Source organism: Falco rusticolus, chromosome 11, assembly GCF_015220075.1.
Source record: "Falco rusticolus isolate bFalRus1 chromosome 11, bFalRus1.pri, whole genome shotgun sequence".
In the NCBI taxonomy this organism is placed as follows: domain Eukaryota; kingdom Metazoa; phylum Chordata; class Aves; order Falconiformes; family Falconidae; genus Falco; species Falco rusticolus.
Window position 1 is genome coordinate 24333689 of NC_051197.1, and position 27992 is coordinate 24361680.

The following is a 27992-nucleotide window of genomic DNA, read 5'->3' on the forward strand; positions in this document are numbered from 1 at the left end:
TGTTGTCTGTGGCTGAAGTGATTCAAGAAGTTACAGAAAAACGTTGGGGAAAAAGGTGACTATATTCATATGAGGTTTCATTTCTTTATGAAACCATCTGTGTCATCCCAATTACCTCATCAGCTCTCATCAAAATCTCATCTAATTGCACTGAATTTTCTTTCCTACAACTTTTTTTAAGACCCTATCTTCCCAGTTCTGCTCCCATACTTAGCTGAAGCTACTCATACGGTTCCCATGATTTCTTCCTAATCAGCACTCGGAAGTGACCTCCTGTCCTCACTTCTCCACATCAGCTGCATTTGGCATTACTATTTTAGATATATTGATTTACCTTTGTTACAGTGATTTTTCCGTTTCAAGTACTTTAACCTTTTGAGGCTTCCCCTGTTTTCCTACTGCTGGGTACCTATGAGGAATCTACAGTGACCTGACTTTATCCTTCTCTTTTCTTTATACTTTCTCTGAATGATGTCACACAATGCACACATATTTAATCTCTGTTTCTATAGTCAAAACCTAAAAGGTTGGCCAAGCTATCTGACATCTCATTGTGGATATCTATTCATAGACTTTAGTTTAGTTGCAGACAGCTGTAAATAGATCTTAGTTTTTTCCTACTAAAATAAAGCCAGTATCCTACTGTGGATCATAAGCTTGGAATCATATTGTAGAGTATCCTGTGTAGACTGAGCCTGCATCTTGCAAGTGTTTTCTCACACAAGCTCTTATTTTTGCCCCACTTAAAATTGTATTTATATTCTTAACACATACATCATCTCAACTCCCTGAACCCTTGTTTCAGAATACTCTGGAAATATTATTTACATAGTACATCGCTTTGCCTCAGTGCAGTCCTTCTGTGGCTTACCTTTCTTTATTTCATCAAGGAGTGACCCCTTATTCTCACTTAGCCTGAAACTCCCAGTAATTCCAGTAAAGTAACCACAGTATTCTCTGTTGCATCCTCTCTTCGGTGGGTTCTCTGCTATCAGGTGAGATCACTTTCTGCCATGGTAATTTTTGTATTCAGGTATTGTCACACCGTTTCTTCCCGTTTCACATGTCTGCATATACTTTCGTTGTCCTTTGTCATGTCACTTAGAGCTTATATGGCAAGGACCGTCTTTTTGTTCTGTGTTTGTACAGTACCTAAAGGAATGGGCTGTCAGTCTAAGCCTACAGTCCCAATGGCCTAAACTGTTACTGATAACCACCAATTCCATTTTCTAGAGCAGAGAAACCAAAGATTTAGGACTCTTGGGTCCCATTCCAGACTCCAGAATAGAGTTGCTGTAACGGGCAGTGTATCTCCTGCTCATTTTCCCCAGCTTCTCTCTCACTTTTCCCCTTCCCAGGAAACCCATTCTGATCATCCCGTTTCTCTTTGCCCAGAAAGTTGTGTCCTCCCAAAGAGGTCAACAAAGTCCCCATTTCTTTATTTCCACATAACAGCAAGTGAAGTTAGATTCTCTGGAGAAGGATATCAAGATCTGAGGCAAGAGAGGAAAAGCAAATTTGGATGAAACCTTCAGTCGGACAGTTTTTCTCTGTACTTCCACCACCACTCCTTTTATTATGTGACCCGCTAGAGAGCAATTAGGCATTAAAAGTTCTCAAAGAGACCATGAACTGGAAACAGTTAATTCATTTAATGCATACATACACAGAAATGTTTGTTATTTATCCCAGATGTATTAATCTAGTACCTCTACCCATTCTTCTGCTACCACTAGGCAAGGCAGGTCTATACTAAGTTATCTGCCCCCTCTTATGCATTCTTACCAATAGTAGCTCATCATACCCTTACACACTATGCAGACTGGTGCTATTTATTTACCTTTTACAGTCATGGCAGATAAATATTTATTTTGCAAATTAGGTATGTTTGAGGCCTCTCTGGTTTTATTCATTTGGCACAGCTTCTATGGCACTACGGAAAGAAGGTTTCCCACAGCCTAGCGAAGAATTACTGGCACACTAAGTCAGTGCACAAGGTGACTGCTGCTGACGTTCAGATAATGCATGAGAACAAATTGAATAAAATTTCTCTGTATTCTGTTTCTGTAAGTGTACAACACTATAAACTGTGAAACATGAGTCCACATAAGTATTTGTTGGCATGTAACAGGCTTGTCTCCCCTTTTCTAGAATGGATGATGCTGAAGCTTGTTTCATTCTGAGTAGCCGCTGTGAGGTGGACCGGACAGCAGCTGTAAGTTTTGAAGGAATAACTAAGAATGAACGTGCATGCTGTTCATACTGTTACTGCCCTTATTCCCTTTCAGGGACTGAGACTTCTGTGAATAGAAGGTTAAAATTAGCTGATTTACACAGAGATTTTGCATGCAGGATGAACTTCTTGTCTCAGTTTGGATAATGAAAAGGTTTCTGTTAGATTCTATAAGGCCAGGATTTCACAAATGTATGAAACATGATCTAGAGGCTTATTTCATGTAACATATCTACTTCTTTTTTAGAAAATAAATTACATGACCTATCTAGCAAAGAAGTTAGGATTTTACAGCACACTTTAGTTATACATTGAACTTTAAAATAAAAGAAGAATTTATACATTCTTACTGGACTTTAAGAAAACTAAGTACTGTAAGAATGGAGTACTTTCAAAAAACAATTTTCATGCTGACTAGAGTAACTTTGAATGAGTTCTTTCCTTTTATGGACCAATGGCAGAACACCATGTAAGCACTATCATGGTACCTTATAGATAGATCGACGCTTGGTCATTAATCGCTCCAAAGGGTAGCGCTCTTTCAAAAATTTTTACTCAGATTACCTGCACTAATACCAGGGTTTGCTCAAGATATCAAATTCAAAAAGTTATATTTATTAAATCAGAAAAGAGTTATATATCAGCTGGCTGGTACTTCCATGCAGAACTATTGAAGTATTGAAAGTTTACTACTAACAAAGTAAAGATTGAATTCAACTGTATAAATTAATCTGTGATTAATACCAACTAACCAACATATCTGAGAGTATGACCATTTTTCATACTGGGCAATTTAAAATGTGAAAAATGGCGGGATCCTTTAAATGAGTTACTGTAGTTTTGCCCATTCTACTAGTTACTTGCAGTCAGGTAAGTTGCTGTCCACAAAGCAAGACTGCTAAGAGAAGCCTCGACTCAGCGTTATCTGTGGTAAGAGAATAAAACTATTTTAATATGAACTAGAACTCTTCAAACTAATGAAATTACCTACTGATCACAAATCTTCAGGAAAAAAGTCCACATGGGAACGATTTATGAAGACAGCTTTGAACTTTTCACCATGAGATACATGCTAAAATTATTGCACACTTGCTTATATCCAGTTTGATCTTGAACTCCAAAGGAAGATCAGAATAAGTCTAAATATTCACAAAGTTAAATTGAGATGCTTACAAATTGCCAACAAGATCAAACTAATGTTTATTATAAAGTAATTATGTTTTAAGCTATCTCAATTTAAAAATACTGTTTTGCTCCTACATTATAAGACACAGCAATTACTTTTCTAAATGTTAGAAATAAAGTAAAACATGAGAAACAAGGGCTTTGCATTATATATGTAGTATTTCTTAATATATTCTCTATCAGTTGCTATAATTTCTTCATCTGCCGTCAAAACTTAGTTGTTTCCATACCTACAGTTATAGCTTATCAGAGAAGGAGAACAAAAAAAGCAACATAAGCTGCAGCTAGCAAGAAGAAGGGATTGTGTCCTTGCTAGGCAAATGAGTTGCCAGAAGCAAATTTTATCAAAAATAGCTTAAATTGTGTAGGCTATCAGCGTGATGAAGAAATGTATTTTATTCAAAGCTAAAGACCCTGTACTTACCCATCACTTGCAGAAAGCCACTGAACTCCCTGACAAATGAATGTGTGGTCCTACTATAGTATTAAAAGTTAATGAATGAAGAGATCTGAATTTGATTAATCAGCCACAGGCTCCTGAAAACACACTAGCAAAAGCCACTGAATTGGCAACAAGTAATCCTGGAGTGGTCAAGTAAGGCAAGTGTACTATTTGGAAGTGACAGAGGTGCTAGTGTGTTTAAGAACAAGCAACAGTTCTTGCAAATACCTGGGAAAATACTGGTAACTTCTGTGAGACTGAAAAATATCAAAAAGACAAGCTGCCTTGCCTAAATTAGCCATGAAATTCAGAATAAATCAGCTACAACATCTCATTTCACAAAATATACTTGACAGTTGTGAAATGGTTAGAAATGAGAAATGCCATACAAGCAGAGCACGTGATTTACATTGCACTCGGTAGGTTGAAGCAGCTTTAAGGACAGCTGCACCAACACAGGATTCACTTTGAGGTAAGCTGTTCATCTCTGCTAGTAACCTCTCCAGAATTTATGCAAAGGACGGACTTTTTCAGCTCTGCTGAACCCTGCTACAGGGCACACACGCAGTGGACTCTGTGTGGAGCTTTCATCCATTCTGGCCAGCACTGGCTGGTTTTGGGCTCCGAGTCGTGGCCAGCTACAGCTCTCTCCAGGCAGCCTTTGTGCCCTCAGGGACAGTGTGCCCCAGGAGACCGTACCTGGCACATTTCAGCATCCAGTACGGACTGTTATCAAATCTCATTTATCACTGTATATGGAGCACACAGACACAATGCTGTTACTTTCCTTGAGACAGAATGCCCTGTTGGGGGACTGGCTGGCTAGTCATAATGACCCAGTATCTCAACTGTAGCGGTGATACTGTGACAGTCACTGTCATCTTAAGTTTTTAAACAAGATGTCATCTCTCTCCCTATTTCTCTTGCTGTTCAGATTTCCTTTGCACAGGGAATGCAATTTTATACTGCAAGTTGAAAACAGGACAACTGTTTGTTGTTTTGTTGTTTTGTTGTTTTTTGTTTTTTTTTAAATTATTTTAGTGCCCCCTAGAGCTTTGAAATGAAATGGATTTCATTTCCTACACTCTTCCAGCTCTAGTCACTACTAAGAACCTCTGTAAGGTACAACATAAGGTTACAGTTTGTCGCTGAGCTGAAGAAAGTTCAGTTGTTAGCCCAGTGTCAGTCTTTATAACTACCAACTCATTTTTCACCCCGCTGTGCTTGAGAGGCTGACAAACCATTAGGAGTGCCTTGGATCCTCTCCTGTGTCTGACAGCTGTCAAAACAGGATTTAACAGATGCATTGAGGAGATTCCTGACCAGAACAGCTGTTGTTACTTACGATTTTTTGAAGTCTGTGAGGGTTTTTATCTCCCGAGCTCCAGTCCTCAGCAGATCTAGTCATTTGCCATGAATACCGCTGGCTAATCATTGCTTGCTGTTTCATTAGTTTTGGTGCCAAAATCTGTGGCTTCTGACCCATGGGTCTCAGCTGTAGCTCAGAGGAAAAGTACAGTAACAGGTGACATGCAGTTACTTTGTGAAAATTGTCAGTTGCTTCCTTTTTCATTTGGAGGCGTAGGAACTTAAGCAGTCTAACCAAGAATTTGTCAGCTTTCCAAAGTCTCCTACCGGAAACTTTCTCTTCTCTTGCAAGACAGAGCTCTGCCAGATTTTATTCTATCAAATGCCATTTTGACTTCTTAGACCAAAGTGTAAACTGCTCATCTGCTACAGTAAGCAGGGCAGACATCTGTTTCACTTCTGGAGGAGGCAGCTCTTAAAGACAGTTCAAATTGTAATTAATTCTGGATGACAACTTGGTTTGGTTTTGCTGTTGCGGGTTTTTTTTTTAAAATTTGGGGTTTTTTTATTATTTTGATTGATGGGTATAGAACAGCAGTCTGTGCCACACCACAAAGTTAGCCAATAACTTCAGTGCACTGCCTACATCAAAACTGCTCCACAAAACTAAGGTGCTTGAAAACAGTGCATCTGCTGTTTTAACCCAAGTAGGTGTGGGAAGAGAAGTCTCTTTTGAATTATCCTGTAACTCATTAATAGGTAATATGTCAGACCACTTCTACTGCTGACAGCTTTGTTCTGATGCTTTCTGAAAATTTGGAGATGGCCGAGTTCAGTTTTTCCCCCCCTTCTGTTAATTAAATTGCATGACGCTATTATACTTGTAATCTAAGTTACATTGCCATTAATAGCATCACAAGACGGATGCATTGCATAGGAAGATGTAACTAATTTATCAAGTTGTGTGTGGCAAGAAAAAATTAACAAACTATTTAAAAGTATATATTAAATCAAGGCCTTGCTTTGAGTTCTGATGATTTAAATTCCTTATACCCACTTTAAAAATTACAGCTTTTGAGACGTGAACTTAAATATCACCTCTATATTAATCACCATCCGTATCAGTGGTAATTTTTGATCACTGACTGCAATTCATTGCTTGGAGAGCACACAGAAGAGAATGCATATTTCCCCCCATCTCCCAAAGAAGCATATATTTTGTAATGTGGATAGAAACTAAGACAACCGCCAATACTATACGAAGACACCGATTCCAAGAAATCGTTTGAAGTGCCTGCCTGAATTTTCATTTCTACCCCTGGAATGCATCTCCAGAGGGGAATTTGGGAAGGTAACTGAACGAAAAAACCCATGAAAACCCAAATAACCAGATTTTGTATACAAACACATGCATATACGAAGTGAAAAGAGAGGAAATGAAACAATAAGGCAGGGTTATTATGTTAACAGTACAGACACACTGAGTTGATCTTATGAAGCTGTATAGGAATTTAAGTATCCATTTTATACATATTGCATATTTGTAGACTGCTTCTTCAAAAAAGAGATAGCAAATGGAAAGCAATACATATTGTTAAAACTGCAAATGTGCCAACTGATCATCAAGAGATTTCAATATTAAGGAGTCTTTCGCTTTCCTATACAATTATTTAATAACATTTCATGTTGAGATTCATTCTTTTAGTTTTACAACACTCACTTCTGTGGGTCTAGGTTTGTTTAATTTTCTTAATGGTGCCATTGGAATAATTTTAATAAGCACTTTTCATTCTTTTTTTTAACAATTCTTGCACCGTCTGACAAAACCACGCTTTTTGGACCAAATAATATTTTAAAAAATCAAAGAAAATATCTTAATATCAAGATTAAATAAGGAAGAGTAAACAGTCTGAAATGTACAGCCAGAATAGTATTTACTGGTACAGTTGTGGTTTATCACAGTGAATTTAATCTTAGCTCATATATGTAATACTGAAGAATGAAAAAAGTAGTTTACCTGAGTTTCATTGAATATAAACTATATTTCTATGCATGCGGCATACAGGAAACAGCCTTTTCTCACCACTTTTGCAAGCCAATGTGGTCTGTGAATGATTGCTGTGGAAAGGAAGGGAAGAAACCAGTAATGTCAAACTGTGCAGTTGAAGCCATACCAGCACTGCAGGTGACTCTTAATGTGTTTCCCTGACACCTTTTGCATTAAAAAGATTAGGTAACATCTTCAACAATACAGGTTTTTCAAATCTGTCCCAAATCTACTCCTACTCCTTCTATAGTATATCTATACAACTGCCATCTACCCCATTACCCAGCCATTTGCTACTCCTAAGGTGTGTTGGCATTTCATTCCCTTAAAACAAAACAGCAAAGAAAACCCCTAAATACAACCCCCCCCTATAGATCCTAAAGAGGATAAGTTGCTGTATGCTATAGAAAAAGTGAAGAAAAAGTGCCTGCATGGAAGGAAAGCTCATAGCAGGGTACATCCAAGCTCTGAAATCTCCTGAATGGGCACAGCAATCCTACATCTATGAAACTCTTAATAAGAAAGATGTGAAATAGTGGTTTTTATCGTCCTCAAAAGGTCTTCCCCTTATGACTCCATTCTAGTATTTCTAATAGAAAAAGTACTTGCTAACATCTCAGTAGACATTAAAATATTATGGTTTGAAAATGTCAATTATGCTCTGTTCCAGGCAGATATTTTCCCTTGTGTTCATCAGCATGAAAGCTTTTCTTACTGCTGATGCTGAAAACATAATGAATCATACTTTATATTTTATCTTTTAATACCACCAATTTAATGACTAGGCAAGATATTTCAACCCAAGTATTGCTTCCTACATGTGGCTCTCAAATATTCCTTTCCAGTTCTGAAATAAAAACTGATGGCTGGATACACTGAAATTAACCATATTTCATGAAATTCAATATATGATTGTGTTGCCTTAAAGGGGATGGAGTAATTTAGTGGGAAATACACACACACCCACACACACACACCCGCCTTCCAGCTCTCCTCACCGAGGTGGGAGGTTGGGTGCAGCTAGGGTTAAATTCTAGGTGATGTCCAATTTACCACTATCAGTCCAGTCGCGCTTAATATGTATATTAAAGTGCCAGGGGTCTGCACTGCCGGCCCAGCCGTGCTCATGAGCTAGCACGGCCACACTCTAGGGGATGGTCGCGCTCAATTAGGAGCTGCGATGACCAGCTACTTAACAGGGCAGTTTTATGAGTGCAACAGATAGACAGGTTCTTGGATTGCCAGTGATAGCGACTGTTTGCAAAAAGGCATGTGCAAATAAAACGTTATAACATGTGGAAAAGTTACAACAATACAACCTGGCTACAAATATTGAAAAGTAACTCTCGAGAGATATTTCTAAGTCTCCCAAAGAAGCACTTAGTTTCAGTCTCATGCAAGGTGTCCCAAGGGGGGGAGAAGCAAGGCTCAGCCTGTCGGCTGGTCCCAGGAGTCTGTCTCGGTGGTGTCTTCCCTTGGTGGTGTCTTCCCCACTTGTCCCCTCATTCATTCACTTTTTATACTTCTCTTTACTCTCAGGTGGAGCTTGAGTGACTCTAGTCATGCATTCCTTTATTATGCTTGGTGTAAAGTTCTCTCACTTTCATTTAAAGAAACAGTTCATTTTAAATTTACTGCGCATGCTCCCCGAGCGGGGGATTCACTTTCTTCGGGGGAACCATTCAAGCAGGAGGTCGCGATCTCCCACTACCACAATTACTTTACCCTAGCATCCTTGAGTTTTATCTCTTCAGCAGTTCGTTTTCTTTTAGCAGTTAGCACGTCCTCATCAGAAAGCTTTGAAGTGCTGAGGGGGCCTAATTCCCAACCTTCTTTCGCAGGTAATGAGGCTTTTGCTTGGTCTTCACCACAGTTGTTGGCCCAGCAACAAGCATCTATATTTGCAGCCACTATGCAGCTTATTGGCTGTACGGTACCATTGCATTCCCGGTCCTGCAGGGAGTAGAGCAGATCCTGGCCATGGTGTCTCCACTGCGCTCCACCCCGCACTGCTGCTCTAGGATAGCAGGTGGTGTGGCTTTAGGGAACTGTGGTGATGGAGATTTCATGCATGCCAACCGTCTGAAAGGCGATTGCTGTATTTTACCCTAAAAAGCTTTCTGTAATACTATGCTTCTATTAGTATTTTTCTATTTTTCTCTAATTTCCCCATCAAGGTGGTTTTCCCACAGAATGTATTACCCATAATTTATGGGATAGCAGTATTCATCCTGTGGTTAACGCACTCTCAACATGTGGTAACAGGTACCAAAACTAACAGGCTGGGAAATCTCTTGGAATCCTTTGGTCAGTAGCTGGCTGAATTCTGACATCAGTTATGCGAATGTTCTAGTTGCACAAATATGTCAAACTGTTTTTAACTGAGCTGATACTTTTTAGAATCATCCACATTTTTAAACTCTTAATTCCTGATGTCCTCATTTAATGTTATTTAAATTCTGAGTCTCCTTGGAAGGCCATGTCTAATACATCATTCTTGAATAATTTGACATGACTCATCACTACCATCTAAGTTTTCACACAATTCTTCCACGGCCAAATGCTAGCCCTTCCAAATTATAAGATCCCCAACATTTTCAGAAAGATAGGAGAGGGAAAAAATATTAGTAGATGATTTCTGGAAACAAACCCTCTCTTCTGCATTCCAGTAAATGAAATATATTATACTAGAATCGTAGGGTAGTAATGGAGGTTGGAAGGAAGCTCAGGAGGTCTCTAGTCTGACAGGAGTCAGTTATGGACATAGACCACATTGCTCAGGGCTTTATCTAGGCTGGTGTGAAAGTGTCCAAGGGTGGAGACAGCAGAGACTTTCTGCACCACCTGTTCCACTGCCTGTCTTCGTGGAGAAGAGGTTTCTTATATCCACCCTGAATCTCTCTTTTCAACCTAACATCCACTGTCTCTTGTCTTCCAACCATGCATCACTGCGCAGGACCTGGCTCCATCTGCTCAGTAACCATCCCGTAGATAGTGGGGGTTGGTGTTAGGTCCCCCTGAAGCCATCTCTTCTGCAGGCTGAACAAGCTCCATTCCCTCAGCCTGTCCTCACAGGGCCTCTGCTGCCGCCCCTGACCATCTTGGTGACCCTCTGTTGAACTTGCTCCAGTTGTGCTGGGGGCCTGCAAACTGGTTGCAGTGTCTGGAGTCAGTCTAACTTGCACTGAGTAGAAGGGGATAAGCAGTGTCCTCTGTCTCCTCACGGTGCTTCTGTTAAAACAGCCCAGGATGCTGTCTGCCACCTCTGCTTCCAGGGCACACTGCCAGCCCATGCTTGGCTCACTCTCTGCCAGGACCCCCAGGTTTTTCCAGCAGAGCTGCTGCCTAGCCAGCCAGCCCCCAGCCTGTGCCAGTGCAGGAGGTTACCCAGTCCCAGAGACAGGACTCTGCTTGTGCCCTTGCTGAATTTCATGTAGTTCTTGCCAATCCATTCCTGCATCTTACCTTGGTTCATGCCCTAAAGTGTTTTGACTGTTCCCTTCAGTCTGGTATTGTCTGCCAACCTGCTGAGTGCGCACTCTCACCTCCTCCAGTTCACAGATAAAGATGTTTAATAGAACAGGTTCCAGTACAGATCCCTGTGACACTCCAGTGGCCCCAGGTCTCTGGGTAGAGTGCCATTTACCACTGACCTGAGACTCCAATCATCTAACCAGCGTTTTACCCCTGTAGTTTTCCACTCATCCAGACTGTAATACCTGAATGTGGAAATGAGAATCTGTAGAGGATCAAAGGCTGTGGGTTGATTGACATGGATGATGTGCAGCTGTAGCTTGTTCCTGCAAAGTGGTTAAATAGCACTGGGGGGTAGTGGGGGATGGGAGGGTTGGGTTCTGGGGGAGAGAGAAGCTTGGAGAAGGAAAACTCTCAATGTAGCAGACAGAAGGAGCAGTGTGGTTTGGCCCCTGGAGGATGGAGAAACAGCTTGGATGGTAGAATCTGACCAATGGTAAAGCCTTGTTGCAGCCTACTGGTTTTGCTTGTGCAGCAACAATTGGTGCCCTGTGTGAGGAAAACTGATTTGGACTCAAACTGCAAAAAGGATCCTCTCTGAGATGCAGCATTCATGTACCTGAACTATAGTTCCCCACTTCATCCTTTTGTTTGAAGATGGGTGGAACTATTAATTTTTCTGCCGTTGCTGAGGACCTCCCCCAGTCTGCACAGTGCTTCAAAGGCAGGAAAGCAGCTGTGCAAGGACACTAGCCTGCTCTCCCTGCACCCATCTGATTCTGTGTGCTTATACAGGTTGAGTTCCCTGGAGCACTCCCTGTCTTAAAATAATCCACTGCTGGTCATTCTACTCCTGCTTGAAGCCTGCCTCAAAGCAGAGGCCTGAGAGATGTTGTTGGTGAACACTGAGAGTACCACAGCCTTGTCTGTGTATATGTATATTTAGGTGTATTTACATACCTGTAATATACATAATATTACTTATACAATGTGGACATCGGCATGTAACATCCACAACAGCTGGTGTTAAACAGGCTTAAAATGAGTTTTCTTCAATGGAACTGGTCTGGTAAGTTCTTTCTCTAATTTAACATGGTATTTATGTTTCATTGTTGTCTCATACTCTTTATTCTAGGATCATCAAACCATTTTAAGAGCATGGGCAGTTAAAGACTTTGCTCCAAATTGTCCTTTGTATGTCCAGATACTGAAACCTGAGAATAAATTCCACATCAAGTTTGCAGGTAAGTTAAGATTTCAGCCATTTGAACCACCTGTTAGTATTTGGCAGTTTTTCATATGCACACAAGCAAAGTGAAATTCCATAGGCATGTTTACTGGTTAGAAGCAGATTGAGATTGCAGTATTGTAAAATGACATGGGCTGTACGTAACCTATCAATAGTAAAATGCTATGTTTTACATTGAAGTCTTATTTATAAATACTTTTATGGATTATTACTCTCATGTTACATAACACAGAGTAGAATTATTTGCTACATAACACGTTGTTACTCCTTAATTATCAATCCAGGTAGGTTTCCAGCTTGATGTATCCATGTCTTTAAATCATTTCTGCCTACTACTAAGGGATATATGAGAAGATCTGCTCAGAAGAGGCCAAATTTTATCCCAAAAAACAATTGGGGGGGGAAAAAAAGTCTTCCCATGAGACTGTTTTTTTTTCTAAGTAATACAAAAAACATTGTTTTAATGACTTCCAGGTATTTTGGGAAGATGCATGTAACTTAATTCTGTATTCAGTAAAACACGTGTTCAAAACTATGACATAAAATGCCAAATAATGTTAAGAAATCCAAACAAATCTATTCTTTTAAGAAGCAATTGCAGCTTTAATTTGACAGACTGTCTCTCTGCAGTATGTAGGTAGGTCTGTCTCTGTCTGTGTATAAACACACACATATACATATATATATATAACTGCATATACATACATACATATGCACGTGCAAAATGACACAAATACTTTTGTAATGAACTTATTTTGCCTATCTTTGGAAAGATACCTGTATGAAGTATAGGCAAAGCTTTCCTTTTCAACTGTAATTTTGAAAATTCAGTTTTCTGGAAGGATATTCTAAGGAAGAAAGGGTTGCTGAGTCATGCAAAATTAAAAAAAAACTCCATGGAAAAATATTAGTCTACTCCATCATCCCAGAATGTGATGAAAAAGTAAATTCCAGTGCAGAACAATTCCAGAGCAACAGTTAAAGCTGTAATTTTAAAAGCTACTGAATTACCACTAGGTTGGAAAGAAGGAAGAAAGCATCAATAGCGGTTCTGAAGTTATAAAAGTGTAATCTCAAATTGTGAGATGGCACAACAGGGAATAAGGCTCTTGCTGTGACAAGAATGATGGTGCTTTTTCATCTTCCCCTTAAAACCACCCAGCACAAACATAATCTCTTCTCCCTAGCCATGGCCACTTTTCTTTATCAGTAACTGTGCTAATGTTGTTCCTAATTGTATTTTTAGGAGAGTTTCATTATTCTTAATGGCTTGTCTCTGTAGGAGCTTATATGTAACTAGACTTGCAAAACTGAGGCAATATTTCATATATGTTCCAAGTCTCAGACTGAGACTTCAGACTTTTTTAAAAAAAAACCAAAACAGCAACAACAAAAACCCCTCTTTTTTTCCAACATTTCATTCAACTAAGCTTAACCAATCTGGTATCTTACTGCCTTAATTTATGTTCTGTAGCTCTTCAGGGGCTTGAAAGAGACCTTTTGTATTCTGTGCCTTGTTAGCCCCCTCTAACATTAATAGTACTGTGGCATAAGTCTAAATATTCAGATAGCACCTCACATCCCAGAATATTTTCACATGGATCGTAGGGATCACTGCATCCATTTCCACACTCTCTCAGCACAACATTAAAAGCAGAGAATTACAAGGCTTCCTTCAAGATTAATTTTATCCATATAAAACACAGGAAACTTTTAATGCAGCTTTAAATTCACAAGGTTATGAACATGGTATAAATATCACCGCTGGATGCTTACCTACTGCAAATGGTTAGGCTACTGACAGTCACGAGAACATTTGTTTACATACGTTTTCCCAAGAGGACTACTTTGGTTATTAATCTCATCCCACTCTTCCTCATTCTGAAATCTGTACGCAGTGGGGGCTGCAGACTATAGCCCTGTCAGAGTGCTTACGAATAAAATTTGTCATAACCGCATGGAACACTTTGCTAAGTGCTTTTCGGATTACAATTTGGGACTGCTTTGTTAGTACCTTAATGCAAAAGTTTTTTTAAACTTAATGTTCGTTTAAAAAATGACTCCTTCCTTCTGGAGGTTTCACAAAACAATATTGTGCATTATTGTGGACTTGAAATATTCAGTAATAGCAGTAATAGGATTTCTTTCTTTTTTTTTTTTTTTTGCTTTATACACAGGTTTAGAGACTATAACTGTCAGAAAGTTTCTGAATTTAGAAAAAATACAACCAAAGAGTTCCAGAAGGACCTTGTAAAAAAGTTTAACTTTTAACTACATGGAAAATTTTTAAATCACTAGAAGCCCAGTTTCTCAGCAGGTTGTATTAGGTTGACCAGTCATCCTATATTGCATGAGACAGCCCTGAAATTTAGACCCTGACTGCATTTTCCCCTGGAATAGCATCCTGGAGATTTTCTGCCAGAGGCTTCAGTAATCATATATATGACAAGTGCTTGCTATAATTTATTCCCATTTGCTAGACAAGACTTCTACATTCTTCTTCTCCTTAATGAGAGTACAACAACTTATTCCTATCATCAGAGCAAAGAATGGAGACACTTTGCACGGGGTAGTATGGCCTGTCAGAAAGGCAGGTTTCTTGTCTTTTCACCTGATGACAGACACACACCTTTGCATCCTCTATTTTCTCTGTTACTTTTTACAGCAGAGCTTAGCTACTTTGTTTAAAAAGGTAACTTATGCTTATGTTAGTTAACATAGTGGAAATATTTCTCTGTGCTTGAAAATGATTCTTCAGTGGAATCTGGAAAGCACACGGCGTAAGTGTTTGTCCCAGCAAACTCCTTTGCAAGTTCAAGGTGTAAACGCCTTATAAATATATAGTCACTCTAACATGACAATTGTCAGATGGGCAAGAAAACATTCCTGTCACCCGTGTTAACAGTCTTATGTCTGAAGCTGAAATGCTTTGGTTACTCCTTTAGTAATTTCTAATATACAAATGCGGTGACATGTCCAGTTTTTCTTTCAGTAATACTGCATTTTTCTTCACTGGCAGTTGCATGTGTTTTTCTTAATCTTCCTGCTTTTCCTTCAAACACACAAGGCTACAAAAGGCCACGTACTCTTAATGCGTGCATTTCAGCACAAACATGAAATAAAGCAAAGATTATCCACAGCAGAGCAATATATTTATGCAATTCAGAGACTGGAATAAAAATGCATGTTTTCAGAGTTGAGCTTAGAACTTTTATGTATTTGCTAGAAAATAAATTAATTGCCTTTACCTTGAATATTCAGAAATCATGTATAATCACAATTCCAGGAACTGGGGATACATTTTGATGTTCTGTATTTATTCAGAATGCACTGATGAATTAGCACAGGTTGGTGGTCTGACATTAAGCCTTTAGTAGTTTATTGAAAAGGAACATAGTCCAGATTCACCAAAATGGATGCATTTTAAAGTGAATGCATCTGATGAGTAACCAATCCAATTAACTATAAAAATGGTCTAGAAGTAATGAATGGGCATTTTTCTCTATCTGGTCTGGTAGTGATCATGTTAATTTATCAAATTGACAAAAGTAGGGTTTCTCAGGATAGTTGTGTCATGTCTGGGACATTCTTAACACATGGCTGATGCTGCAGGCTTAAAACATATTTAAAATACTAATTTATCTTCAGGAACATTCAGAAGTCATAACTCACCACACTGCATTACTACATCTATTTGAGACAGACTTAGAAACATGTTTTTTGTCAAAATATATTTTCAACAGAAAATACAGCTTCTGGAAAATACTAAATGGATTATTTCTTTAGTGTAAATGCAGTCAAAATACTTGTTTGGTAACCTGATTTGACATATTCAATACTCATTTCAAGATAAACTGCAGTTTCCTCTGCTGCCTTGCTGCCATACTGAAGGAATAATTTGCTGATTCTAGAACCTGCTGTCACAGGACCTGACTGATGTCCCACACCTGAGGAGTGGGAAAGTTGTCACCGAGCTTCCTCCCTACTCACTTTAGAAGGGAGAGCATCAGATAAAATTCTGTATAGCCTTCACTGCATCTCCACAATAAGAGTCCTGAACATAAATATAAAACACAGTAACATTAGAGGCAAACTATAATCTGTCAAATAATTAAAGAAACAAACAAGTTATTTTTGACCTGATCCGTGTCTAGTACAAGAACTTCAGCCAAGAAGAAAAACCCATAGTACCTCTCTTCATTTTTCAAATGGCTATGATATTTCTAATCATGATAATTGGATCACTGAAGAATCTTTCACCTGATGTTGTCAAACCACCTCTGAGAATTCAAAAACTTCAAAATAGTTCTGAAATAGGCAGGGTATTATTTGCATATACCCATTTTACAGATGCATAAAAGATCATGGAGGGCATAAATAACTCATACAAAGTCAAAGTTTATGATAGGAGTGGAAATAGTCCTACAAATCCCAGCTCCATGGCTCCTGATGTAACTGGACAATACAATGTGAATCTCTTACACGTAGGAGATGAAGATGAGTATTGTAGGACAGCAATCTCTGTTTGCTATGTGCTATGTTACCTGTTAAAATGGTACTTTTACATAAATTATATCCAAAAAGTCCACCATAGATGTCAGAGAATGTAGAACATATGGAGAACTTATGTCTGATACGCTTTTCATTTGCATCGTGCCATCCATGATATATCCATTTTCATTTACATATATTTAGGTCAGCATGTACAGTTTTGTCCAAGTACAAGATTTGAAATAACAGATGAAATAATTTTCCTGTGTATTTTTTCTTGCCCCTATTTTCAAAAGTATTAGCTATAATATAACAACATTCTAAACAAAAAATAAGGGGAGGTTATTTGGCAAAATCCTATACAATATGGAGAGTTTGCATTCCTCTGTCAGGAAGTCAGTATTCGCTTTCATGAGTCTTTGCCATCTGACTCATGGTAACGGAATGCAGATACTCCATCCAAGCAGTAGACTATGCCTTACTGTCTCAAAATCTCTAGTTTAAAATTCAAATAGATTTATTCATGGCACATCATCAACTAAAAGAACACATTTCTGTCTGAAATATTTTCTGCAGGAAATTTTTAATTGCTACAACTGAAATATAATTAGCAGAGGAAAAATCTCATTTTGTTCTATATTTGACGTTGTCTTTATATAACTAAATTCATTCCTTTCCTATGACATTTAAATATGCCTTGATCTTCAGAAAATGAGAGAATGAGTTTCTCCTTCTGGTAGTCAGTGATTCTGTTACTGAAAAGGCTCTAAAAATTTCAAAAAAAGGAATAGAGAAGGCATAAAGTATGCCGGTTCAGTAAGTGGCATGCTTATAGCTACAGTATAAGTTCTGTCTAGAAAGTAGCTTAGAGAGGTAAGGTGGTTCTATGGATTTTAATGATACATTAGGGCAACTAGAAGTAGAGGTATGTAGACAGCTCAGACCTAGGTGGGAAGATGATTTGCTTGCTTTTATTAAGCAATTTTCATACAGCTTATGTTTTGATAATAGGCTGTACTACTTGTAGTATTCTTTCTCATCAGAAGCAAATGCTGCTCCTATTGAAAGTAACATAGACTGAATCAAACAGTAAATTCAGAAGAAAAAATACTTACTAGCATGCAATAAATGCCTTCATGACCTTAGAAAACCTTTATGACTTGTGAATTTCTACACTGACAAGTTTAAGTCATAAGTTTTGTGCTTATCCCTTCTTATATCTATTTTAATACTGTCACAGCTATTATGTGAATGACATTAAAGAGTAATTTCTATTTCATTTTCATGCTGTCACCACCACTGGAGAGCACTTAACTGTGATCTGAATTTTAAGCACTGCCTATCCAAGTTAAATAATAATTGATGTGATACTGAAAGCATGTGCAGAAGATTTGGCAGTTTTAGCTATAAGCCAATACAGAGGACTAGATATAATGTCTCTGTTGCTTTCTCTTCTTACTTCCCCTCCCCTAAATGCCATTAAAAGACAGAAAAAAATAGGTGTGCCTATAGTACTGTTCCATCACAGCAAGTACTAACATGCAGACATACTTTCTTCTAAGGACTCTTAGAACAATGCACGTTTTGTGATTACAAAAGCCAGACAAGGACTGGGGTAAAAAGAATGCAAAGTTGTAAAAAACTGGAAAAGAAAAAGCAACCACCCCCCTGGCCTATATTTCAAGGAGGTAGCAGCTGTTAGCAGTTCCTGGGGAGATAACAGTCAAACCTACATCACATATGGAGGTGCAGCGCAAACTCCCAGAGCTGCTGTCAAATAACCAGTCTGCAAACCAGTACAGCCTATCTAATTGATCAGCACTCCTGCATTGCGATATCCTGGGTATGCTACTTGCTGAACACAAAATTGTATCTGTGCAATGCTTGATGTCTCTATGCAAAACTGCGGAAGGCGCAAAAGATAGAAACTAGACATGTGACACGGCTTACTCATACAACTAGTGCAGCAAGATAGTGGAAGTGGGAATCACAGAGCCGTTGCATCCTCTCCATGTGTAGCCGCAGGACAGAAAGTCTGAAGCGGATGCAGAAGTAACTCTGCTTATGCAATCTGAGAGAGAGCGTAGATTGGGCAAATCATACACAGCTGCTGTCTGGGTTCTAGTGGAAGATGAATGTCTGGAGGCAAATTTTGATTGTCCCTGTCTTCACCACTTTCCTAGACAAGGAAAGGAAGTGATAATTCTTTTCAATGGAAAGTATTTTTTTAAAACAATTTATATCTTCTTTTTGTTTCTACAGATCATGTTGTGTGTGAAGAGGAATTCAAATATGCTATGCTAGCTCTCAATTGTATATGCCCAGCTACCTCTACGTTAATCACGCTGCTGGTTCATACATCTAGGGGACAGTAAGTATATGCCACAATAAAAAAAAAACACCTTATGGGAGTTGTAGCTGATATTCTTTGGAAAATAGCTTACCCTGAACTCCCAGACAAAGTTTTTAAGGAGAAATTGGAACTTTCTGCACAATAAAAGCATCGAGTTATTTTACTAAAGATACTGTTATCTCAAAAAGAAACTCCCCCCACCAATATTTAACCTTGTTGCCTGCTGTTGTGCCGCTTCCACAAGGTACGAAAAATATGTATTTCCAATGTAGTAGATTGAATTGTGTATTTATCACACAGTTCTACTTAACAACAGCAAGAGCCAAAAATGCCAATTTTAATATGTTAATGTGAAGTTCTGTTTTTGTACACATATAAAAATTCCTATTAATTCGGCTCAAAAAGTGTTTTTATGATAACATGCAAAATATTATTTGCTATTCAGTGCCTGAATGTTAAGAAGTAAACATACATATGAAGAGATGGTTTTTAACATCATAACCACACTGCCAGAAGGGATACAGACACGGTCACAGTAGAACCTCTCTATATTTACCAAAAGAATTTTACCACATCTAGTATATCTCTGTTATGCTATGTTCTTGGAATAATAAGGTATTCTTATCAAAATGTTGTGGGAGGAGGGAGGCATTAAAGAGTAAATCTCCAAATATATCTGTAGAAATGGAATATGTGCATATAGACTGCACAAGAGTGTATTTGGGAGTCTCGTAAAAATGCATACTTTTTTTTCGAGTAATCATGGACCCAGTAATTCCTTGATATTTACAAGCAGTGTTATTTAACCTTCTATATTGCATTTATATATCCCCCTGTGCCCAGGATGGGGAAAACTGAAATTATTGCTAGAACTTTTACTACCAAGAACCACAAATGTCAAGATTTTAATGGCAGTATCTGTAGTCGAATCTGTTAAGAAGAAGACAACAAAATACTGTTTCTGTGCCTCCTGATAATCATGCTGAAATATGTTCTCCAGCTGCCTAGCATTCAGTATCTGACATGCACAGAATACAGAGCCTTTTTTAGTTATTTAGGAGAGTAATATTCTTAACAGCTAGCAGAGAATTCTCAGTCAGCACAAAACCAAACATATGAAAGGGAATCTGTTTTCTGCTATACTTAAGAACTCTGGCATTTCATTTTTAACACAGGCATATTGATCATTTATACAGATTCCCAACTATGATGCAAAGTAACTCTAATAGAATGCAAAAGCTCTTACTCGGAATTAACTGTTGTTATCAAGATTGTTAAAGTAACTGATTTCTAGTCTGGTCATTGTATACTAGGAACTAAAAAAAAATTTTTGGCACAAATAGTTGTCTGTGTTACTTTGAATCCTTCTTACAGAAACGTTACAAGCTTGCTGTATAAACACAGGAGAACTGGAAAAGTGAAAATGCCTAGTTGTTTCTTATTCTTTAGTCAGCACTCATCAGAGCATTTAATCTTGGATGGGCTCCAAAATACTGAAAAATGGCAAACTTTGGACATCTTAGAGCACGTGTATTAATGCTGGACTAATTGGTTGAATAGATGTGACCGTTCCTTAAAACCACACTATATGTGCAAAAGTTTAAAACATTAGAGGAAAAAAACTTCAAAAATATTTCAAATTTGAGTACTCTTCGCAGTGCTAAAAATAACTCAAAAAATTAAGTATTTCTCTCCCAAAATACCACTTTCTAAGCTTTCAAGTTTGATATTTTTGCTACTTCCTTTCATTTTTGCTAGATGTTTACGTAATTTTCGGACTGGTGGAGTTTTTCTTGCCCTTTTGTTCCTTAAAACTGTTTGAGATCCCCTGGAAATGCTGGAATATTTTCTCAGAAGTCTAATTTAACTGTGATTTAAATTTTTCTTTAAATTTTTAAGTGCACAGATCTGTTCAATGTATGATAAAGTCGCCAAGTCAAACATTCAGAATTAGGAAATGAGGACAAAGCTGTCTTTTTGCTAGCCTGCTCTAATCCTATTAAAAACCTACTGTGCTGTTGGAAACATTAAGTAATGGTATACTTGATCTTACTTCTTGCTTATAACTGAGTGTCAGGTAGGCCATGTTTAATCTGGAAGTTTTGTGTCCTCGAACGTTTAGTTAAGATGATCATTAACAACTAGTGATTTAACCATTGATTTTTAACAAGTATGCACTTCATGAATGTAATAATCTCAGTTCAAAGGAGGACAGTAATCACACATAACTGAAAAAGTCATATAAAATATTTAAATATGTGAAAATAATTTCTTTCCTGTATTACCTCTTCAGTGTCCCAATTTTATCAGCCTTTTTTATTCATAATTTTTATGTGTAATACCATCATTGATTTAAACCCTTGCTAACTGAAATAAACTCATAATTACGTACAGGTATAAATCTGATCTTTAGAAATACTGTGCTTAAAGAAATTTATTTTCAGACTTTCTTACTGAGTATACAGTAATGCTTTAAGGGAAAAATTCCTTTCAAACTTACATTGTTCATAAGCATCTCTGGAGATTTGCACTGACTCTAGAGTGTTTGAACAGTCTTGGTAAAAAAAATGATTCTGCATTTCATTGTCCTCAGGGGGAAATCTGTTTTCAAAATAGTTATCAGTTTTGAGCTTCATCTTCAGGTTGTCATTATATTTGCAGACAAAACTGCTTTGGATTTGACAAATTTATAAATCAGAGTAATTGTTTGGGCTTTTCTGTAGATTTTTCTGATGTTGAACAACAGGTAAATTAACTGCTAATAGTTAAAAAAGTTACCTTTATTCAAATGAAAGATTAAGTTGGTGAACATTTGAGTTCGGTTAAGTATAAGTAAAAAGATTAACTGAAAACCGATTATTTAAGCTACAAATAAAAATGTTAACTATGTGTGCATTTATATCCAAACTAAATACTAACTTTGACATACATAATGAAGAGTATTTGTTAAATAGACTTCCAATAGTAACAGTGAACTGCTTTCCTTGTGTTGTGGTTTAACCCTGGCCGGCAAGCAAGCCCCACACAGCCGCTTGCTCACTGCCGCCACGGTGGGATCGGGGAGAGGATCAGAAGAGTAAAAGTGAGAAAACTCGTGGGTTGAGATAAAGACAGTTTAATGGGTAACACAAAAGCCATGCATGCAAGCAGAGCAAGCCAAGGAATTAATTCCCTGCTCCCCAAGGAGACAGGCAGGGGCTCAGCCGTCCCCAGGACAGCCGAGCTCCATCAGACAGAACAGTTACTTGGGAAGACAAACACCATAGTGCCAAATAATCCCCCCTTTCTTCTTCTTCCCCATCTTATATATACACTCAGCACGACATTCTGTGGCATGGAATATCCCTCTGGCCAGTTCGGGTCAGCTGTCCTGGCTGTGTCCCCTCCCGATCTCCCATGCCCCTCCTGCCTCTCGCTGGCAGCGCCCAAGAAACTGGAAAGTCCTTGACTCAGTATGAACACCCCCAGCAACAACCAAACCCATCCTGTGCCATCAGCATTGCTCTCACACCAAACCCCAACACAGCACCGCCCAGCCACTGAGAAGAAAATTAACTCCATCCCAGCTGAAACCAGGACACCTTTACATGGGTTGTTGTTAAATTATCCTTTCATTGTCCTGGTTACTACCAGCACCTGCATTGAACTTCATGTAGAACTTGACTTTTAAATGCCTGTCAGTACTGACTTTGTTATATAAAAAGAACAGGTTTGAATTATGGGGAGACTGCAATGAAATGAATCAATGGCTTCCAACCTTGGATAATCTTCCTAAAGCGTATTCAAGGTCATTGGAAAGATTGTCATAATAATGAATTCAGGTTTCCATTCACAGAACCCCCATGTCTGTTGACTTACTTAACTTCCATGTAGTGGCTGGGAATGTTTGTGCAAGTTTTTATCACAGATAACAAAGTTCAAATGACTACCTGTGCCTTTCTGTTCCACAAGGAATGATTCTTCTTTTTCCATGGTATTTTAAGTGCATGTAACCAGAGGAGATTATCAAGGACCTGACCAGAATATTTCTTGCTTTTTGTTATTTCCCTGGTGAAAAGCCATTCATTAAGGGAAAATATGATCACTTTCAAATTCTAGCTTCTTCACATTTGTTAATTTAGTGAAATAATGATCTTAAATGACTCTCATTTTAATGGAATTAAACAGTTCATTGACAGTTCATAGATAAAACATTGTCCCAACTGTTTGTTGTACTCTTACAAATGAAGTGCTACTTATTCCACAGGGAATCTGTTTCCTGTATTTACAAAGAAATAGTGTGCCACTGTTAATAATATAACCCCATTTCTGATAATCACGAAGATAAGTACACTGAGAAATTACTGGAAGTTGAAGGCAATACTTAGCAGCAGAACACAGGCAAAATCATTATTCTTTGTAATCCTAATTAGAATGGTAATACAATAAACAGTAAACAAAAAGAAACATGTACATAAATTAAAAACACCTTATCTTTTGTATTATTATGTGAGAGACTGGGGAAAATGTTCATTTTCAAAGCAAACTTTGGCTAGCTCAACTTGCTATTAAAATTAAGGGAGGTTTGCTGCTGTTTTTATGAACTGGCTTTGCTCTTTAATGCAATTTTTCAGATTAAACAAACCAGATGTAAATAATCCCATTCCCTTCTCAGCTGTTTATGGAATTCAAAACCTCAGTCTGTAAGACACCAAAACTCTACCTGGAATCTTATGTATAATATTCATATTGATCTTAGTATTTATTTTCAATGTTACCTAGTTATCTAATTTAGTGGTAGAACTTTATTGAGTTTGTATTATGATCCAAAATATTGGAAGAAAATAGCTTTTCTGACTTGAACTTAATGTGATCTTTACAGAACAGACCCGTGGGAAGCTTTTAGACAACTAACTGGAACAAAGCAGACTTTAAACAGGTAAACATTGTATTTTAGGAGAAAATGAAATATGGAGAATTTTTTTTCTGTAATTACATTTCTAGTTCTGCTATTCTACATGTAGTGCACTTTGTTAACACTGCTGCAATAAAAGTGGTTTACTTATTTCCATCTTGAAACAAAATGTTCCTATGCTAACGGTGGAGATGAGTGATAAATTGAAGAAAAACAGAAATTGTGTGAAGATATTGAAAATGTTTAAATGAGCACAAAGGAGCGTGTCCCAGTATCTTGAGATCATAGCTCCAAGTGGCAAAACACAGAGCACATTTGTCAGTTTTATGTTCTATCTGCACATACATATATCTGTATATATATGCACCCATTATATCCAGGAAGACTCATATAGACAGAACCTTGTTTCTGCATGAAACTTAATAAAGAAATTCACAGAAGCCCCAAGTCTGCAAGTTCTGGTGTTCCCTAAGGTTTGGAACATTTCCACTAACAGTCCATCTGGATAAAGAACGTTAGCTGCATATAGTAAAGGATGATATGCATAAATGGTTAAGGTAATTATAGAAAGGAAGGTATACACTTGTCATAGTATACAAGGCACAGTAATTAAAAATGCCCATACAGTAAATGCTGAAGATAACCAACAAGCAAATGCAGGGGAAACCCCAGAAATTTTCCTTACAGATAAAGTGACTGAAGCCAAATGGGTCTTCCCTGCATAAGTTAATTTTAACGGTTCTACTTCAGACGGGAACCAGAGCACCTGCCGTGGAGCACCTGAAGGGGCTGTCTTTATGCACAGAATGAGTATGCTGTTGGTTTCACCTGACATCTTTAGATTGTAATGAATCTACTTATTAATGGTGTGAATTTAAAGTTAATTCAGCCGTCTCTCTCCTGATGTTAAAGTACATAATCTTATATGCCTATTACTTAGCAGAAAATGTTAATTTATTAAAATAGTCTCTGTACTTACACTGTTACCAAGCTTTGATATCAAATATTTCTTTCAGATTAGCAGATGGGACATTTTTAACAGACATTTGTAGTTTCTATTGCCATGAAATACTGTTTTGATTAGTAAGAATTCGACATTGTTTTAAATTATTCTCTACCTGTACATGTTTCAGGGAGAGTCAGCAGTCACCGGAACAATGGCAGAAAATGTATGGCAGGTGCTCCGGTAATGAAGTGTATCATATTAACCTGGAAGAAAGTACTTTTTTTGCTGAGTATGAGGGGAAAAGCTTCACATATGCTTCTTTCCATGCACATAAAAAGTATGTTGATTTTCCTATCAGCAATTAAAACTTCAAAAAACTAATTATTTGTTTTGTCTGCAATGTAACTTTGCATTTGAAGGTGTGGTATTACACATTACTGTGTTTCTGGGTTTAAATATCTGCCCATTAATATGTTTTGTGGATGTTTTTATGTAAGTTACAGCTGGTCAGGGAAAAGCTCGTGTTGGTTCTGTATAGGGCGGCTCAGTCTGACAGAATAGATTACAAAGGATGTGTGGGGTAAGGCTGGCAACCAGAAATAAACCTGCATCTTAGAGAGGTTGTGTGAGAACACCAGTCTCTTTCCATGTGCAAAATAATCTAGAAAAGGGTGGGTGGGAGGGTGTTAGTGTATTTATTTTTTTCATTTATTTAGGAGTCAGCTGGACATCTGGCTTCCTTTGTGGCGTGTTCATTTCATGCCAAATGTTCAATTGAAAGGTGGTACATGCTATATTCTGGTGACTGTTCAAAATAAACCCGTATTTTTTCTGTTCGATGCTATCATATCTTCTTTAGGTTCCAGATCATGCATGACTTATTCAGTGCTGCTCTGTAAGGAGAACATACAGACTAAAACCAAATCATGTATATTCCTATATATTTAACAAAATGGACGTATATCAAACCCTGAACACTGAGTTTATTCTCAAACTTAAAAGAGATTTTTTTTCTTTAATTCCTTATTTTCTTCCATTAATTAAATACATTTCTAGGAGTGAATTGCAAAAATAAATTCTGAAAATGGTTTCTATTGCATATGGATAATGGAACAATTTAACATGATCAATGCTTTTGCATATTATATATCCATTCTTCTACTAATATTTTCCCAGAGGGGACTATAGATCTGATTTAAAAAAAATCAACAGCATTAGAAGAATATTATCGGGGTTAAGAAGAACACTGGATTTCAAACACCTAGGGATCCGTGAACTCATAAAAACTACTTGAGCAGAAGTGGCCTATCAAGGAGACAACGTTTTTCAAACATTGGTCACAAAAATCTGCAAATGTTCATGATCTGCAAAATATAAAAATATACTGGAGGTTCATTTTTGACAGTGGAAATTCTGGTATATATGGGACTATGCAAAATGAACCATGCCTTTCCTTTTCTAATTAAGGTTTGGAGTCTGTCTGATTGGTGTTAGAAAGGAAGATAACAAAAACATTTTGCTGAATCCAGGTCCTCGATATATCATGAATTCTACAGATATATGCTTTTATATAAATATCACCAAGGAAGAGAATTCTGCTTTTAAGAAGCAAGAAAAGCACAGAAAAAAACAGGAATCAAAGTTATCTTACTGTGGAGCTTCTAGGTTGCCTGTACACAGTATAATAGCCAGCATGGGTAAGTAAAAAAAAAGCCTCACAACATATTCAATGAATAGTGCATTTTAAAGTGTTTAACAGTGTATTCCTAAAATTTTAAGAAATTATAATAGTGTGTGGAAAGAAAAAGCATTAAATGCTTGCCCTCCTATTTTCAAAAAAAACCACCCCAAAACAAACAAACAAAAAAGAAAACTGAACAGAAATAGGTTATGTTTTTCTTTTACTTGACAATATGGAATTACATTGCCGAAGACAGTTGTATTGAAAAGTAATAATAAAATGTACACAAAGCAAAACAACTGGGAAAATCACATGGGTAGTTTCTTTGTCATTCATAACTAGTTGTTTATAATAAGTTTTCATAAACGTCTTCAATTAATAAAATGCCCTTGCTCAATAAAAACCTACTGGTTGTTGGTGCATATAAATAAGGATTAGTTATAGGAGGTATGATTTTTAAAAGGTATTTAAAAAGTTGTATTAATGGTCAGAAAAAGTGCTGCTTTGCAGGAAAAGACTTGCTCAGGAAGAGTTTACGTATTTGTTTTATTTTAGTGTAATAATCAATATAGTGTTCCTTTTAGTCTGTGGCAGTGTAGGCTGGTAGTCCCCACTAAATGCAGGAATGTTATTCAAATGTTTTGACAACCACATTGAGAATATGCTTTCAACTCTGCTTCAGGGACAGTGGCTATCGATTTGCAAGATGCAGGATGCCGAACGTCCAGCGGACCTACGCTCGCTCTGCCTTCTGAGGGGGGTAAAGAGGGCAGACGGCCCAGTATAGCACCTGTTCTGGAGGTTGCAGACTCATCCTCACTTCAGACGTGTGACCTGCTAAGTGACCAGTCAGAAGATGAAACTACCCCATCGGATGATGAAGTCTCTGCAGGCTTAGAGTATGTATATTAAATATAAAAACCATAATTTGAAAGGCTAATATTATGTAGGTGGCACGGATAATTTTTTGACATGCAGATCAATTCAAGCAGTTGTAGCAAGCAAGACCCATAAGGGGCAATTACAGAGTTATTCCCTTTTTTGAAATGCTGTTGTCTGTTAGCAGAATGCTTTTATGCCCATGTTGAAATTCAAAAAAACCTGATCAATATCTCCGTTTGCTGGAGATTTTCTATACTCGGTTATAGGTATCTCCTTTTTTAATAGCGTCTTTTATAGCTGTTTTTCTTGCATTCTATTGTTACACAGACAGGACTCAAATGATCTGTAAACAGAAGAGTACTTCTGAGAATGCAGTGATAATCAGATCGTTCAACAGGCTTGTTGAATAGGCTAGGTGTCTGACTTCAAAATGTAGGAATGAAAAAAAAGTATGAGACAAATCTATTACATCAAATTTAAAATGCATATTAAGCAATTATGTTTATTGGGATTATTGACAGGGATGTTAAAACTGAAATACACAATTAAGCCAATGGCTCACCTAACACAGTTTCCTATCTCTAACAGTGGCAAGCGTGAGAAGCCCCAGGTAAGATCATAAAGCTCCAATAAAAAAAATAATAGGACAAGCCTTCTAAAATCTGCAGGCTAAAATACCAGGATGTAAAAGGCCCCTCGTTAAAAACTAAGGCCAATTAGAAATTTCATCTCTTGCCATTTACAACTTATTCCAGCTACGTTTAAAGTATGTTATTAAAGCAAGAAAATAATGACCTCAATCATTCG

At 37.6% G+C, this 27992-nt stretch overlaps 1 protein-coding gene and 1 long non-coding RNA gene across 11 annotated transcripts in view; one reads left to right on the forward strand and one right to left on the reverse strand.

Annotated features, from left to right (window-relative positions):
• KCNT2 (potassium sodium-activated channel subfamily T member 2) overlaps window positions 1-27992 on the forward strand; it is a 151161-nt gene that overhangs the window by 80615 nt on the left and 42554 nt on the right. For 7 of the 8 annotated variants that reach the window (XM_037404677.1, XM_037404678.1, XM_037404670.1 and 4 more), the window contains 7 exons: window positions 2152-2215; window positions 11825-11933; window positions 18692-18800; window positions 23644-23700; window positions 24810-24959; window positions 26090-26319; window positions 26986-27202. In XM_037404677.1, the coding sequence (XP_037260574.1) occupies window positions 2152-2215; window positions 11825-11933; window positions 18692-18800; window positions 23644-23700; window positions 24810-24959; window positions 26090-26319; window positions 26986-27202 (936 nt within the window). The remainder of the gene's footprint in view (window positions 1-2151; window positions 2216-11824; window positions 11934-18691; window positions 18801-23643; window positions 23701-24809; window positions 24960-26089; window positions 26320-26985; window positions 27203-27992) is intronic. The other variant, XM_037404672.1, reaches the window with a different exon arrangement.
• The window catches only part of LOC119155717, a 52331-nt gene that overhangs the window by 6387 nt on the left and 17952 nt on the right, over window positions 1-27992 (reverse strand). For all 3 annotated transcript variants that reach the window (XR_005106820.1, XR_005106819.1, XR_005106821.1), the window contains exons 3-4: window positions 7186-7286; window positions 5206-5355 (exon numbers count right to left, since the gene is read on the reverse strand). This is a non-coding gene — a long non-coding RNA (uncharacterized LOC119155717). The remainder of the gene's footprint in view (window positions 1-5205; window positions 5356-7185; window positions 7287-27992) is intronic.